Source organism: Harpia harpyja, chromosome 13 (genome assembly GCF_026419915.1).
Source record: "Harpia harpyja isolate bHarHar1 chromosome 13, bHarHar1 primary haplotype, whole genome shotgun sequence".
NCBI classification, from domain to species: Eukaryota; Metazoa; Chordata; class Aves; order Accipitriformes; family Accipitridae; genus Harpia; species Harpia harpyja.
The window spans coordinates 23,687,113-23,705,015 of NC_068952.1; the positions used below are offsets into that span (position 1 = coordinate 23,687,113).

The following is a 17,903-nucleotide window of genomic DNA, read 5'->3' on the forward strand; positions in this document are numbered from 1 at the left end:
ATGAATCCAAAGAAGAGGATATGCAGTAAAAAAGCAGAATTATGCCAAAAAGGCATCCTAGTGTCCAAGAGCAGACACCTAATAAAGTAGAGGTAAAACCTAATAATAGGTAACACTATTGCAAATGGTAGTACTCTTATAAAATTAGATTTTCCATAGGCTATACCAGCATATAAAGAAGTATTTGTTTCCTACCCAAAACATTTAGATTTGAGAGTAGTACAAAGTCTTAAAAAAAGTCTCCTGAGGAAGGGCAGGCGGATGACAGCTATCCTAGCATCAGTGCAGTGCCTTGTGCAAAGTGTTTGACATTTTCAAGAGAGCTAGATAAGTATTAATACTTCTAAAATTCTCTCTATACCCAGCCCACCTGAGCTAATACACTTCTCCCAGAAGCTGAGGATTTAATTAAAAGCCAAAGTGTATCCAGTAATTTAATTAAAACAGCAAGCAATATCAATTGATTCAATAATGTATGTGTATCATTTTGTTTAGCCCAATGAAAATGCAGGAAAGATAAGGCTACTAATAAAGAACTGGAACGAAAAATGAAAATACTAACGTACTGTATGTGTTGTATTAATTCTGTTCTCCTGGATCCTGCATGTATATTGACTTCAAATCATCACATGCTGAATATGATTCCAGGTTTGACTTTCAGTATATTTCCTGAATTATATTATTTATGCCTTGGGTCTAAATAGCTTTCTAGAGGTTGCACCATATTGATCCACAGTCTGACAACAGCTAGGCTTGCTGGCCAAATCACTGGAGAGAAGCAGCTCTATTTCTTTGAAACCTAAACGAAATTTATTTTATGTCTTTATCCCCTATTTACACCTATGGCCAGGGTCTCTTAGATTACACATGCTGCTCCATGGAAGTCTTCTACTCTATTCCTGCAGCCTCTTGCAATCTACGTCGAGTAATTCTTCTAACCAAAGGGAAATAGAGCTCCATTCAAGAAGCTCTATTTATACCATAAAGGAAAACAAATGCTTTGAGCAATGTACATTTCCACCCTTCCCCCTTTTTTTGGGTGCGAACACCACCCAATGTTATACAACATTCCCTGCTCCTGCCTGTTCTGAATATGGCAGAACCCCCTGTACACCACTTATGCATGCATCTGAGCAATTTTCAGCAGCTCAGAAGTATTTACTGTGAACGCCTCAGTAGGTAAACATTTTCATTTCAATACATACAAAGATACAGTTAAATAAATGTATTACTTTTAAAAACCTACTGAAGAAAATACTATACCTTAGGGATTAGAATATCCATAAATACAGTTTTTCAGCTCTTGAAACTTTCCTCCAAGGCTAGAAATACTTAATATCAAAAGCCCCTGACACAGACTAGTAGTATTCTTTTTACTTTTGTGAAAACTGATGCACACTGATCTTTATGCCATTTCTTTAGAAGGCCCACAGCAACCTAGTGGAGAACTCTAGCAGAGAACCAGGTAGTCTCAAGTCCCAGTACCTAGCTCTAACACTTTCTTATAACTTAGATACGGAATTTAAGACCACAGGTAGTATTTTCCTTTAGGTAATATTTTATTTAGTTAGTTTGTAAGGGAAAAAACCCTCTAGTTCCTGGAAAGAATCCCAACTTTTCAAGGCAAATTTTGACAATTCCTTTCAATATCCTTCTTCTCCTCCCAGCTCTGATGCAGCAATTGCTGTGAGCTTTTCTCCCCACTTCTTCCTATGAAGAATTTAGATTTTCACCAACAAAATTCACTGGGCATCTTTCCCCCCTACCTAAGCCTTACTTTGTGGTCAGTTGAACTAGCTGGTAACGTTCCTTCAGGATTTGTCAGATGATTATAGCATATTTTGGGGCCTTCTGTGTTTACTTCAAATATCAAGCACATTAGTAAAATCAGTACTTATGTGCGTAGCTATTTGTTAACATATGGACAAATATGTTTGATTCACTTTGAGGCGGACACTTTCTAGGCAGTATCTTTCCTTTTGAGAACGGACTGCTGCAGCCTGCTGCCAACCAGCAGAAGCTTTCTAAGTGCACAGTCCTGATGAAGTTATAACGTGTGCCTGTGAGACTGTGGATAAATAAGAACATGGTAAAGAAAGAATTTTGATTAGAAAAGGTAGAGCACTTCAACCTTCAAAAATGTTTCCTTTAACATCTGGCAGGTAGGTGGCCATTATCTTAATTCTTCTGATAAGAAAAAAATGAATCAAAGACTGAGCAAATTACTTCCCTAAAGGTACTGAAAGAAATGGAATTAGAAATAAGGTAGTCTCAGCTAGAGTTTTCTGTTCAGGTTCACTTGGCCATGTATCTCTTGTGCATACAAGACAATTAAAAATGGCATAATCTTTTACTTTATGCATATGCTTCTTTCTTCTGTAACCACAGTACAGGTATGTATGGAAGAAGAGACCTAATGTGGCACACCAACAAAATGCTTATTTTTGACTCATACTGTAGTTTCCATGCAAACACCACCTGAAGGTTACATACTGAAGGACTTACCACATCAGTAGTGTCAAAATAAAACCTCTTTTTGTTTGTTTGTTTTCAAAAGGAACATGCTAACTTGTTTTATTTAAGGAGAACTCAAGGACTTAAGAGACCGACTGACCCATTTCAATTACATGTATTGATTGGGACTATAGAAAGGTAACTAACAGGCTCAGTATACGTTACTAAATCAAGAGAGTTGCCTGTCGCGTGGTGGAAGAAATCAAAATCAGCACAAGCTGTAAGAAACCCACATTAGTTGAACAAGCTGGGGGAATATACTAGAGCCTTTTCAAACTGTATTTCATGATTCCCAATTATAAGGAGACCATGAACTCCATTTACACCTTTAAAGCTGTGGACAGCTTCTCTAAAGCCTAGACGTTAAAATGTTTTTCTGGGTCCTATCCTTGGAACCCATGATACACCAATTAGTCAACTGCTTTTAACTGTTTAATTTCCAGTATTTTCAGAATATGTATTACTCAGAGACCAACATTAGTTAACAGCTCCTATTCCCTATCAATTACATTGCAGTCTTGGGATAACATCTTTGTAAAATAAAGCAAAACAAAAAACCCCTCTGAGTTTGATTTCAAACTTCAATAGTTTTTCTTTCTTTTTTTCTTTCTTTTTTTTTTTTTTTTTTAATACTTGCAGTAATGTAAGCTAAGATGGCATTACTGGAATGGCTGAGGCAAAAGTACTGTTCTGGGAGCAACTATCTTAAGAGAACAGTCAACGGAAGACATCTGAATATGGTACATCTTAACGCCTGGCAGGAAGACTTGCCAGAATTATATTATGTTAACCAGTTACTAATAAGATTTTTTTTTCCTTTAAAGCTTCTTATTGAACTGGTTGACTCAATCTCCAGAAGCAGTGCACATATTTAATTTTAATCAATGGAAGTACATGTTATATCAATACATAATCATGTTCTTAAGCCATTTTTGTTTGTACCAGATAAAACTTATCCATCTAGAAAGTGAATTTACCAGTGCCATTAGAAATTCTTCTCCACAGAAAAAGGTTCCATGGAAATGGAACCATGATTTAATATTTTACCAAGTTTTAAGAGAAACATTAGTTTCAATAAACATTGGACTACTTTTGTACAAAGATGAGAAAGTTGTCAGAGCTTTTTTTTTTGCTTATCTATTCAAGTTTATTTCTTTCTTCCTATCCTTTTGAAGATAATTTCTAAATTAACTGAGTAAATCAAATCATTCCAAATTTATTCTTGCACAATCCAAACAGTGCCTCATCTCCTGTGTTTATGAACGAGCAGCTCTGTTATACAAGTTAAGAATCTGCAGCTGTTTTTTTCCACCTGTTTTATTATTGAATCACAGTGAGACTTGCTGCCACAGTATATGTAAAAAAGGTACAGTCTCCTCTGTGTGGACACATTTTGTTTCTGATGGCTAACAGAAATGCTGTGTGCTTGATATGAGTCTGTTCTTTTCTTCCTCTTACCCCTCTAATTAGCAGATGACCAAAACAGAAATAAAGCAACAGACACTTTTAAATAATCCCAAGAAAAAAATTCTACCAGGTTATTACAGATTTATATAGAACTAAATTAAAAACAGGGATGTGGAAAAATAAGCATAGCAACATACCAGAACTCTCTTTTTTGTACTTATTAACTATGCTTATGTGTTTGTGTGTGTATATATATATTCATGCATATATGTACATAATATGAGACAAGTTTCTGAAACTGTTTAGAAGGCAAGTTTGCCAAATATTTTTTTAAAGTTTTGTTCCTGTCCCTGCCAAGATTACAGATTTTTACAACTTGTTTATAATGCTTTCTCATGATGGTTGGACGTCCTTTAATCTGCATTTACTCATTAATGTTTTAAAGTCCTTTCCATTGTTAATATTTTTTATTTTTATATATGTCCTAGTTTCAGCTGGGATAGAGTTAACTGTCTTCCTAGTAGCTGGTACAGTGCTATGCTTTGAGTTCAGTATGCAAAGAATGTTGATAACACTGATGTTTTCAGTTGTTGCTAAGTAGTGTTTAGACTAATGTCAAGGATTTTTCAGCTTCTCATGTCCAGCCAGCGAGAAAGCTGGAGGGGGACAAGACGTTGGCACAGGACACAGCCAGGGCACCTGACCCAAACTGGCCAACGGTGTATTCCATACCATGTGACGTCCCATCTAGTATAGGAACTGGGAAGTGGGGGGCAGGGAATCGCCGCTCGGGGGACTAGCTGGGTGTTGGTCAGTGGGTGGTGAGCAATTGCACTGCGCATCATTTGTACATTCCAATCCTTTCATTATTGCTGTTGTCATTTTATTAGTGTTATCATTATCATTATTAGTTTCTTCTTTTCTGTTCTATTAAACCGTTCTTATCTCAACCCACGGGTTTTGCTGCTTTTTCCCGATTTTTCTCCCCCATCCCACTGGGTGGGGGGGAGTGAGTGAGTGGCTGCATGGTGCTTAGTTGCTGGCTGGGGTTAAACCACGACAATATATATATGTATAATTTGGCAAGCACTGAATTGTCTTTAGAATGCACCAGACTTAAGTCAGGAGTTGGTTTAGGATGTAGGAAATTTTGTAAGAGATATAATGCCAGTTTGTTTTTAATGTTCTAGTGCAAGATAAACGTGTACACCATGGGTTTATTCCCTCATCACCTTAAGGTCAGCTTTCCTTTGAGCTACTTTTTTTTCAAATGCCTTCTCAAACTTGTAATTTTTTTCCCATGAATAACTTCCCTCATGATCACTGTTCACATACAAAGGAAGGTGGTGCACTGATACCTGTATAGAAATTTATCTGAAGACTTCACATGCATTTTTTGGACAAACGTTTTTTGATGAGCTATCTTAACTAAGTTTTTTCTCTTATTTTAATAATCAGAGTACCTCTGCTTCTGTCAGTGATTCCTTTCATCTACTTAATAGGCATTTATAATTGCCTGTCCCATTGCCCCTATTTTTTCTGTTTGTTTTCAATGCAGTTAAACATTCATTTACATGTTTTTTCCCCTCTAGGCAAGTAATATTAAGATTACTGAAATACTTAGTTTGTTGCTTTACCTCTGTATTTTATACTCTTTCACAGTTCAGCTTCTCCTTTATCTTTCTTTCATTTTCCTATATGAATGAATTTGTTATCCGAGCCAACTGTGCTATGCAACTTGTACATCTTGTACTACTATGGCCTCTTTTCTTAATTTTCTGTTCTTCCTGTCCCCTCCTCTAATCTAAGCAAAGAATGCAGAATCTTAAGTGTTTTTATGCATTAACCTTACAAGAAACAAGCCACAAAGTTGCCAGGTACAAACTGAATTATCAACGATTCAGACATGTTGATTTTCCATGTTGCTAAACTGTAGCAAGCAGCTTGCTGTGAAACTTGTTAGAACTAGAAACCATTTTATCACGACAATCTTACCCATTTTGATCACATCTTGATGAGGCATTTCACTAACTTCTAATAAAAATTTAACATGGCATTCATCCAGTTTGCATTAAAGTCACATTCAGCACCATCTCCGAGACTCCCAGCGCACTGTATACTGCAAAGACTAAAATCTGTGTCCTCTTTCTAGAGACACACTTTAGTAGTTAGATCTCTACCACAATGAGCAGTGGACAGTGATCTATAAAGTTATATCCACATAAAGTTCCTAACTAATTAGGAAGGAAAGTTATGCCCTTATAAAGGAGCAGTCTATGGTGTGCTCCAACAAGGTGCTATGCCTTCATTCCACACGCTCAGCACAGCAAGGCAGCACTCTGGCTAACCAGCAAAGTTATCATTTCCTGACTCAAAGTCGTAATGCCATAGAGGCCACTTGTGAATGTGCATCCCTTCAAATCAATAAACAGACAAACACCAATCCTTGCCAACATCCCACAAATAAAAATTGCAAAACAAGACATTTTGCCTTCACCCATGCCTGAAGTTAGTAGTTACTGCAGTCTCCATCAAGAGCAGCACTGAATACGTAATTGTTCAAGTCCGCCCACGTTCTGGGAAATTATAACTTGTTACAACACAATCTAGACCAGTAAAACTCCAAGAAAATCTTTTCTATCCACACAGGCAAGAAATACTGCTAACAACTGTTTGATCAGATTGCACCACAACTGAGCAGTTATTTTTTAATACAGCCTGATCAAACTAGAAGGTTTCAGCATCTTCCCATCCTGTTAAGCATCTACTCTGGCCAAAGAACAAAAAAAATTTGAGAATCCTATCTGAGAACTACACAAACAAATCAGCAACATCTCTCTACGGCACTGCAGCTGGAATCTAAAGACAAGCTTACTTTCCAGGGCTCATTATCTTGGCCACCCTATTAACTCCCCAGAGTTCTGGATAGGTGGAGCCTGAGCTGCAGACGTGTCCACTAGGATGTGGCCTACAAATAGCAAACCATTCTACACAAAAGCTGCTGAAGAGCTAGTACACTGTACTAATTCTTCTTTAATTGCTGACTGGGACTGGATCTAACATGACAGAGGTGAAATTCCTTTACTGATCATCTAGAATATCCTCGTATGTCTTGCACAATTCCAGCAATACTAAAGACCACTGCAGACTTCTGTGTGTTCGCTTTATGCAGCAAGCGACACCAGAACTACTTTTTGCTGTAAAATACTAAGCGTCTACCATAAAATTAAGCTAAGCTTTCTGTGCAAATAATTTCTATGGCTTAAAAGTTTACAGCTCAGTATCTTTTAAAAACATACACAACTCTATTTAGTAGTGATATATCTCTAGTCAAGTAATTAAGACAAGACCCATATATTTGTAGTGTAATTTGCAAATAATCAAACTGCCTTTTTCTAAAATACATTTCCAGAACTCTGTGTTATATAGCTACTTTCACTCACAAATTTGCCGCCCCTAGTTTTAAAGCAAGTTTGTGATAACCACTTGCTTATCACGTCACTGAACTGACAACTTAATTTTCAGATCAAGGATCATTGGCGATTGATTTCGGACTGCTTACGCTTCCAGCAGAAATGCTACAATAGAACGTAACTTGAAGAAAACGATTCCTGTAATTCCTGATGATTTAACTGCTTACTAAATCTAATATTAAATAAATACATTATTTCAATACAATTGTTATCCATCATAAGACTCTGAACTATTAAAGGCCCAGACAGCAATGTTCTCTAGATTTGGGTGGAAAACATGCCTAGTGTAACTGTCATCTAGAAATGTTTCACAGGAAGCTGGTTTTGTTCTAGTAGTGTTGATTTAAAGGTTATCCAGTCAGAGAGCCACGAAATGAGAATGCATTTTAAAACTTCTCTTTCTCACTGAAGCTTGCAAAGTGCATCAGTGATTAACAATTCCTATCACTTCCCCCAGTTCGATCTGTGAAAAGGCTCAGAACTCGTCTTACAAATTGCTCTTTTGAAGATCAAAGGGAAGCCGAATTTGTCTGTGTGTGCTCTGGATGAGTTTGTAATTTACTGGAACTTTCAGAGGAGGCTTGGCAGCACGCTCGTTTGACAGCCCCAGGGTACAGGATTCAGGGGAGCTCTGTGACTCTTCCCTTCTGAGTTCCTTCCTTGCCTTTAACTGGCACCTCATTAGAAATTAATGAAAATGACATCCTCTGTTCTTCCTGCTCCAGGCACAGAACACTACAAAAAGGCCCATCACAATTCATAACACATTCAATTTATATAGCAATGGCTCTTAAGCATTATTTATGAGATGCGAATTTCTTGTCAGCAGTTAATAACTTGTACAGAGCAGAAACAGAATGAAAAAAGATCTCGAGAGTATGCGTGTATGAAAATAAACAAATCTTCCTACAGCTGAAAAATGTTGTGTTTGAATTTGAAGAACCCTTACTGGAACTCCCTTCTCAGTAGTGAATTGTTTTTCTTCAGGGCAAAGCCCTGCAGCACTGTCAAATCCATCTAAAATTCCATGTAGTGTCAAGGGAACGAGCTCAGCAGCATCACCTTTCTCTGGGCAGGTCTTAGAGGAGACAGTAGAGCCAATACAGCAGTTTCCCAAAGATCTCAGAATTTGGTATAAAGCCTTACTTAGGTGTAAAGCAGCAGCCCACTTTCTCTGTCCCTTTTTAAAAAAGTTGTGTCCCACTGGACAAGTCCCAAGTTATGCTGGATTAATATCTGCAGGCATGTCTATATTAAAACATTGTCCAGTATGTATAGATTTTTCTTTCCACTATGTCTCACTAAAAATCTCACTGGAAGAGTCGCCAGGACACATCAGCAAAACAGGAGATGATTTCCAATACTTTTAACATTAATACAAGATGATGTGTAACAGCAAACAGTAAAATTGCTGTTCTGTGGAGTCTTAAAGAGTTAATTTGGATTTTAACAGCAGTGTTAAACACAGCTTTAGAACAACGTAGTATTTATGTGGCTAATCCTTTTTCCTTGCATCCACGCAAACATATGCATTTGTCCTTCTAAAGATCATGTCTGCCTTTTTATCGATTCTGACCATCAGAACTTCTTTAATGTTTAAAGTTGTTTTTTCCCACATTTTTTTCCCCATTGCTTCAGTTAAGGATTAAGATGCCAATGAGTTTAATAGCAGTGGTCCAAAGTCCAGAGCAAACAATGTTCTACCTTTACCATTACTTTTAAAGACTATACATGCTTACTTTACACCAGTTGATTATATTTCCAACACTTCCAGTTAAACATGCATCATTACCTGTGCTTCACATTATGACAAAAAGGATAACCTGGTCACGTATGGATTTAGAAAACATTTTAAATGAATGAGATTTTTAACATATTCATTCTGTTCCATTTCCTATCACTCAGTCCCCAGGGTTTTTGATCTGGCTTGTCATTCATGACCTAAACCAACCTAATTTTACAGATAGCAGAGCAAAGTCAGTGAGAATGGTTTCTAAGGCAGCTTCTTTGAAAGTGACAAAAGCTACATGCTGATGAGTATTGGTAAAGCAGTTCAGGTGATGTGAATCTGAGATGATCCGTGTTGCTCAGTGGTAGGGTTTTGTTTGCTTCTTATTAATATTACTATCAAAAGTAAGTAGTGCACGGTATGCCTACTTTCACATAGCGACAGCATTTCATTATAGATAACACATGTACTGAATACAGTATTAATGAAGTATTATAGCTGCACAGATAAACCAAAGATCTCCAGTCTTTTCAGACGTGTTGTAAACATGGAAGTAGACTCCTGCCTCCCACTCCTCTCATTAAATGTGTGGAATAGAAAAGTTTGCTATACATCCTTTAAACTATACAGGATGTAATATGTAATGTAGGAATGCAAATTTTCATTTCCTCACTTATTGCTGAGGAACTCAGAATTTTTTGTTTCATATTCACTTTTTTATTAACACATTTTATGAAGTTTAACAGAAGTATTTCCATAAAGCCGGATACATCCAGTAGAAACAATTTAAAGAATAATTCATGTAACGCTTATATTGCGACAATGTTGAATTATGGAACTACATCAAGAAAACTTGAGAGGAACCAACTAGATATATTTGTCATCCAGTTTAAGGAAAAAAAAAAAGCAGGTCTTATTTTATAATTTTAAAAACATTACTAATCAACAGAAGGACTTTTAAGAAGTTGCTTTTGAGTTCATTGCCCTTACATAGCTCCAATTTTGCAGAATGCATGAAAGATTAATGATATCACATAATCACTAAGTCATCTTTTCTCCAATTCTCCCTAAACTTGTAAAACTCTCATGCTCCCAATATTAGGGAAGATGCTTCTATTTCAGTCAGGTACCTGTGAGCAGCCTCAGTCATTTGATATGTGACAGCAGCAGAACAAGAGCAGGAACTCCTGCCTCTACCGTGCTGAGCAGGAAGAGCCATAACAAACTGTGTCATTGATAGCGCTGCATTTGTTTGTTCAGTTTGATATAAATCTTACTGAAAGTATCCAGACACATGATTTCTGTAACAAGAATTTCAACATTACAGCTTTTGATTTCATGTTTGGTGGCTTCGCAGATAACGTATGTTAGCTCTATGGCAGTACTCCAATATCTGAAACAAAGCCTGTCTCATGTCCAAAAGAGCACAGCACAACAGTGATCTCTAAAGGCTGAAGACAGATAGACGCTCAAGAAAGGAACAAAGGGTAACATGGAATCTTTGTGGCTTTCTATCGCCTCTCTTCACTTGATATTTGGTATTCAATATAGAATTCATTAACTGGGCCTTTGTAACTAGCTTAGTCAATCCTTTCTCTCCCCACTGCTGCTCAGAAGGATATGCCTTCATCCAGGAAACATTTTAATACAATATTCTACATTTCACAGGTGCAATATGAATTGCACCTATTGTCTATGCAAATCCTTTGGAAATTATCCCCCTGCTGAGACACAATGAAGTAACTAAACAAACTTCTCCAAATGTATCAATACAAGCATGGTCAGAGAGCACAAGTGTAAGCTTTCAATATATGATTATATGAAAAAATAATTAGCAGGTAAAACTACCATGTTCATTATCACTGGGTCTGATGAGCACATTTAAACCAGTTATGAACACCATTGTTCCATGAAGGAGAGAGCATCTCCTCTGGAATCTAGTCACATTAGTTACTATTTCAGAAAGATTATTTTCATGTAATATGAAACCCCAAATTAGCTGTCTGCATGAGATTATCATCCTCAATTCAATTAGCTGAACAGTGTCATCAAATTCAGAAAAGCCAGGTTGGATGATTTTAAGTGTATGGTGAACAACAAGTTTTAATGTCCAATAGCTAACTGTGAGAATGAAAACATTTTCAGTTAGAGGTTTTTTTGGTTTTAACTTTTTAATAATAATGTAATTATAAAATGCGTAATGTAGATGCCGACCTATGTTCCTTTAAGCTCTGTAAAAAACTTGTCATCTTTGCATATTTACTGATGTTCTTTGTGTTTCTTCTCCTGTCAAGTGGGTATGATGCTATCCTGCCTTACAGGGACTTCTGAAGCTAAATTCATTAACATTTGAGATCTCTTGAGACAAGGCAGTACATCAAGGTCGAAGTTTTAAAGGGGAAATTAGACAGGAACTAATTATAACTTTTTGCTACCAGTCAAAGCTATAGCTTCTGTTTAAAGTATCTTTGAAAGATTAAAAAATGCAAGTGTTCTCTGTATTTCCACCTGTGTTACAGATCTGAGCACAGCTGCATTAGAAAGCCAGACACTACTGACAAACAGTACTCACCACAGCGACACGATCCCAGTTCCTGCTGTACTAGCTCCAGTTTTGTTTGGCACTGGAAGCATCGGCGTCTGCTCTTCTGTTTGGATCGACTGGTTTCTTCAGGCCTGTCGTTACTGCCATCCAGTAGCCGTGGCCGCTTCACAGGAGAAGCCTCACTCTCCGACTGTGAATCTGTTGTATTCACAACAAGTATTTTAGGAAAAATATTAGAACTTCGTTGCTGAGGCATCCCTTTGGGCAGATTGAAGGTATATTGCTTTCAGATGGGGTCACCACCAAGCAGCATGATACTTCCCATTCTATTGCATATACACATTTTCTTAACAATCAAAATGAGCATCAAGTAAAGGACAAATTATCTTTGTTCCCTATAAGAACCCCTCTTGCTGGCAATACTGAATATAAAATGAACTGATTAGCTTCCTTCCAGCCATGGCTGGGTCATATAGATATGCATGTAGAGTACACACCATCCTGAACAATTGCAGGCTTCATCTGTCATCTCATTTAGTTTCTCCTGTGCACCTTCTTCATTCTCCCTGCACAAACTAACTGAAGTAGGTTGCTGACGAAAAAGAACTGAACGCACGTTCGAGCTATTTCCTCCCTGGGCAGGAGGGAGATTTTTAAGGCACAGCATGTAAATTATATCTCTTATGACTGAAGGCGGTACATGAAAGCACCATACCAAGCTTCCCTCTCTTTCTACATGGATAACAATTTAAATCTAAATTAGTATACATCAACAATACAAACCCAAACAGAATAAGCCTAACCTGTACATGAATGCTATAAATTCAAAGTGCTCAGCCATTTTTAAAGAATTTAGTCAGAATACTATTTGCATTAATAACTTTATAAATTTCAGCTTCAAAGAAAATAGTGTGTGGAAAGCCTTAAGAAGTTAAAGTTCAGGACAGTGTTACTTCAGGTAGTGTAGTGCCTTTTTGTTGTTTTTTTATAATGGAGTGTATACTGACCAGGGCTTTGGAGTAGCACATGAAATGCACATTACTGACTGGAACATGGGATGCCAAGCCTTATTTTTGTGGCATGTCAGAGGTAGTGGATTTCAGCAGATCTGCCACTCTGCAAGCTGAGTCAGGTCAGGCTGGAAAAGACATTTTCCCTTCCCAGACCTGTGCATAGTGGAATCAGTTCTGTATTTCTTTTTAATAGAAGCTGCAAATAAATTTAATCCAAACTGTACTAAAAATTAAATTGCCTGTAGTAGTGTTGCAAGGAAACTAACTGCTGAAAGCCATTACTGCAGTCAGTCAGCATTCTAGTGCAAGATGGTGATCAAAACAAAAACAAAGCATTAGTTCAGTTAAATCCATTTTGAAAGGACATTAATCCAAAAAATGACGAGAACTATATCCTTTTGGCAGGATGATAGCCTATTGAACATGGTTTTACCTTTATTTTAAGTTTCCATTGCATGGTGTCGTGTGGTTATGGAAAACATGTCTACTTTGTGTTAACTGTCCTGGATTAGCCAGGAAAAGATAACTGCCTGCCATGGCTAAAACATTGTCCATATCCTTGTTATTTCAATATCTTATCTGATCCACTGCTTATCAACATCATGACTTTCCTTGAGCAAATATCTAATGAAGTCAGACTAGGAATACCTGTTAGCCTTTCCCGACAGGTATGCTCTATTAACTTTCCCTGGTTCCTCACATGCTGTATAAACTAACACCCTCTTCTTACCTGTGTTTCAGGCCTTGTCTCAGTGTTTCTCCCTTTGTTGGACTCCAATATTACAGCCATTACAAATACACAACTTGCCTCACTGGGTCTACTTTATTTCTGTCATACTGCTCTTAAGATATGCTGAAAATGTGCCTGGCTTTACAATAAGTACAAAGTCTCTGCATCTCACATTTCATACAAAAGTGAACTGCTTTCTGCACAGTATACAGGTGATAAGTTTTTATTAAGCTGCAATAATTTTATCTGATGTGTGCCTCAATATAGCCTTCTTTTTGATCAATGTCATAGATTACAACTTACACCTTACAAAATACATCTATTAGGCCTAAACTAATATTCAGTACGTAATGTACTCCACCTGTGCATGCTTGGCTGTGCAGGAGTCTTGACAAGGAAAAGAAAGGAGTGCGTAATGCATTAATACAGTTATGGAACAACTAGTCCTGTCTTAAATTAAATCTCTGCAGAAGATGATCCAAGAGGAAGATCCTCTGAACAGACTGCCCGACTCTCTGAACAGAGATCCCGACTCATACTCCAAGGCAACAGTCCTGTCATACAGACACTTGTTTTCAGAGTGCCTAGAAGAGTAGGCTAGCCTTCAACGTAGTAGGGTGCACCCTTCAACAGGCAGCTTATGTCTGTAACCTGGCTGACTCAGTAAAAACCTGTTCCAGCCCACCTTATTGCCAAAGATGGGGAACTACATGATTTGTAGTTAATCACTACTCAGAGAAACAGATACACGGCTATTTTGAAATAGCTACCTCCCACACATCTTTGCTTCTGGAAGCATAAGCCATTCTGGTAGTTCTCAGAAGCAAATTTGGCATTCTGAATTAAGCCAATGGAAACCATAGTGGTCTGCTTATAATAAAGTCCAAATAAGGGATTCATGTTTATGAGTCAACCACTGTCTAATCAGTTAATGAAGCCATGTGTCTTAATGAGAAAAATAGCTACCCTGAGTCAGGTTAGTAGTCCTGTAACTAAAATATTTAATTATACAGTTCCTGTTAATTGGCAATAACTAACTGAATATTAACATAAGTTGGTTAAGATGATAGAAATGAAAATTTAGGTATCTCATCTTTTACAATGCATATCTTTTTGCCATAAATTAAACAGCGTTAACACTGAGGTAAACTTGGCCTGACACTCAAGGACAGTACCAGCTATCTGATCACTGATTGCACAGCACCTTGAACACGCAAGCCCAAGCTAATAGTCATTACAAAACGGACCAATAGTACACATGCTTACATCTTCTCATGGGCAAGTACAAAGAGCGAGGAGAAAGCACAGATCAGAAATCAGAACTTTTGGATTCAGTCCTGCACGCATTTCTTCCAGACCATATTGCCTTCCACGATACTGACACAAGCAATACAGGACACAAAATAAATCTTCCAGCACCTGGAATATTGCAACATTAAACTTCAGAGATCTGATAGCAAAAGGAAATTGTCACGCATAGCTTTACTACCTGGATTGCAGAAAAAAACCCCTAGGAACAGGGTGAAGTGCTGTAACTAGACTCAAGAGTAAATTCTCAGTGTGAACTATTAATCAAAAATGGCTACAGAGAACAGGATTCTTTCAGCCAGTGACCGACAGTGACTTTCTTTAGAAGGATGGTTTGTGCAACAAGAATTACTTCTTGCTTTGCTTTTAAGAAACATTTTCCACATGCAACTTGCATTTTAGCATTACACCTAAACCAACAAATACCCAGTCTGAGGAAAAAAAAAGAATGCTTTCCTTTTACCTGCAGATGTCAAAAATCATAAAACTTTTGTGTAAAAATGAAGAAAAACAATAGAGATGAGACATCCCCAAAATTTTACAAAGAAACTGCTCAGCAGAGTAACTGCCATTGAAACTCTCCCACCACAACTTAAATTCAGACTTAAGAAATAAGGATTCTTGTAATCTGTATCTGATAATGGAGATTCTTCTAATTGTGGTGACTCAAATATCAAACTCCCATTTGAAATGAGAAAACGAAGTAATTCAGCTGAGCAAGACTGAAACTGGAAACTTGTCTGGGAACAACAAGCAGAGTACTGTTCTTAAAAATTCTACTATGTCTTGGACAGAAACTCACATTTGTTCCTCACTGTCACTGTTCTCGTCTTCATCACTCATGTTCTCCCCTCGAAATTTTCCAAATAAATGGTGTTACGACTGTCAGAGCTGAATCCCACTCTCTGACTCTCCTGCCATGGAGGAGTTTGCAGGCTGTATGCACATGGCTTCACTAACAATTATGATAGCTCTTTAATGGCATTTTGGGGAGAGGGTGGGAAGCTCTAAGCCCAGCAGAGATGTGGGATGAGAAAAGGTAACAGGGAAGGAAGAAGGAAGGAAGGAAGGGATGAGAGAGTATTAAGAGGAAGAGGAGCCCTCCTCTGCTGCTGCTTGCTTCAAGAATGAGATGATCTGTTTAATCTCTGGTTTGATGACAGCTTTTGAGGCACTCAGATTTTTCTTCTTTTCATAAAGAACCCATCACACTGACAGACTGACATTTATGATCTCAGCTGCCTGTGCAAACACCAGTAAGAGCAAATAATTAAATGAACCCTCAAACATCACTGCCATCTCCTCTGAAACTATTGTAAAAGGAGCTTGAGCTGTTAAAACCTCTGTCCATGAAGAAACTTGCACAGTCACTGACAATAACTACATAACAGGAATTAACTAAAGTTTGAGCAATATCTTGTTACCAGTTTCTAGGGTGGGGTTTTTTTTCCCTTTATTATTCCATTTTTAGATGAGGGATTAATTCCCTGGCATGTTGACCATGCATTAGAAACTTAATCTATATGAAACTGCCTCTCTACAAATCTTTCTTATCACATTTACCAGAATCATCATTTAAAATCATCTCCTCTACTTCAAATGAACCTAAAATTAACATAGTTGTTCCAAAACCTATTTGCTTGTTGGCTATTAATTAAGAGACAGAAATTCAAGATTAACATCTTATGAGCCAAGTTTGACAACTGTGACCACCTCAGTTCCTCCCTGTTGCTGTATAATGCTGTGGAAACAGTTATTTTGAAACTCTGATATTTACATCAAGACGAACATCTTGTCCTCTCATGCAATCATGACTGCATCTCAAAGCTGTGTCAGAAACCTAAGCACACACCTCTCTGGAAGCACAAGGTGGGTCCCCTGGCCACCAGTCACCCTCCAGAAAGCAACATGGGCTGAAGCGGAGGGGCTGCCAGCCACAGCTACAGGTTACTTCAGAGAGGGACACTATGTTGCCTTGTGTCACACATGTACCCTCTCCAAGTATTAAGCTGCCTGTTTTCATAAAACCTGCATGTCAGATTAGTGTTCAAGACCTTAATACGTTTGTGAAATTTGATTAAAATAATCCAAGAGATTCAGATGTTATTGCAGGACAAACTGTGGGGGCCTTATTTCCTTAGGAAACCAGGCAGCTGCCCCCCAGCCCAGTGGTTTACGTGTGTCAACCTGATTTGTGTTTCTTATCACCAAACTTTAAAATGTAGCGCACTCTAGTTAAAATTTTTTATATATATGTGTGTGTGTGTGTGTGCGTGAATAAGTATTAATGCATATATTACTGCTGGCATATGATTTCAGGAAAATGGGAAAAGGTGGGAACATAACCATACATAACCATATAATTCTAGTGACATTCCACTTACACATAAGAAAACACTTTTTTTACTGTAGGGGAGACCCAACACTGGCACAGGTTGCCCAGGGGGGATGTGGAGGCTCCATCCTCAGAGGTGCTCAAAACCTGACAGCATGGCCCCCAGCCTGCTCTAGGTGACCCTGCTCTTGTGCAAGGAGCTTGGACCAGACGATCTCTAGAGGCCCCTTCCACCCTCAGCCATTCTGTAATTCTAACATTCATGAATGGGGGAAAAAAAGAAAAAAAAAAAAATACCAATTCCTTCCTACCTCTCACATTTTTTTTGTTTTCCTCTAAACCTGTATTGTCAGTACTATCACCCGTCAAAAAGGAAGTATACTGTACTGCAGTGTAACTTAATGAGGCTATTAACTACCATCTCTAATGAAACAGAAGAGACTAATCTAGTGTTAGTAACCCAGATGAATTAAATGCATGTTGAAAATTGTATGACAAAGTGAACTACATAGGCTACTGCATGCATTTTAGCTAAGTTATAATTAGAAAAAGTAGGAAAATGTCTATTATCCTTTCTTGTCAATAAATTTCATAACTTCTAAATTAAGTGAAAAGCTAATTCGTCTTCATCTCATATTTGGGCTCCTATACTACATCCGTTTTATAGTTAAATTCTTGCATTACTCCCCTCTTTACTCTCTGATGTCAGCATGTCTTTAGTTAATGGAAATGTTCATTTATTTCTCAAACATTTTTACTTATATACCCAATTGATTCAAACAAGTACATATTTAAATGCATTCAGGCACCTGTACTGTACAGTTCCTTTGATGGATTAACTTAGGGCAC

General features: G+C 37.7%; 1 protein-coding gene across 5 annotated transcripts in view; it reads right to left on the reverse strand.

Moving 5' to 3' along the window:
- ZFAND3 (zinc finger AN1-type containing 3) overlaps positions 1-17,903 on the reverse strand; it is a 147,094-nt gene that overhangs the window by 11,332 nt on the left and 117,859 nt on the right. For all 5 annotated transcript variants that reach the window (XM_052806635.1, XM_052806636.1, XM_052806638.1 and 2 more), the window contains one exon: positions 11,696-11,866. In XM_052806635.1, coding sequence (XP_052662595.1) covers positions 11,696-11,866 — 171 coding nt within the window. The remainder of the gene's footprint in view (positions 1-11,695; positions 11,867-17,903) is intronic.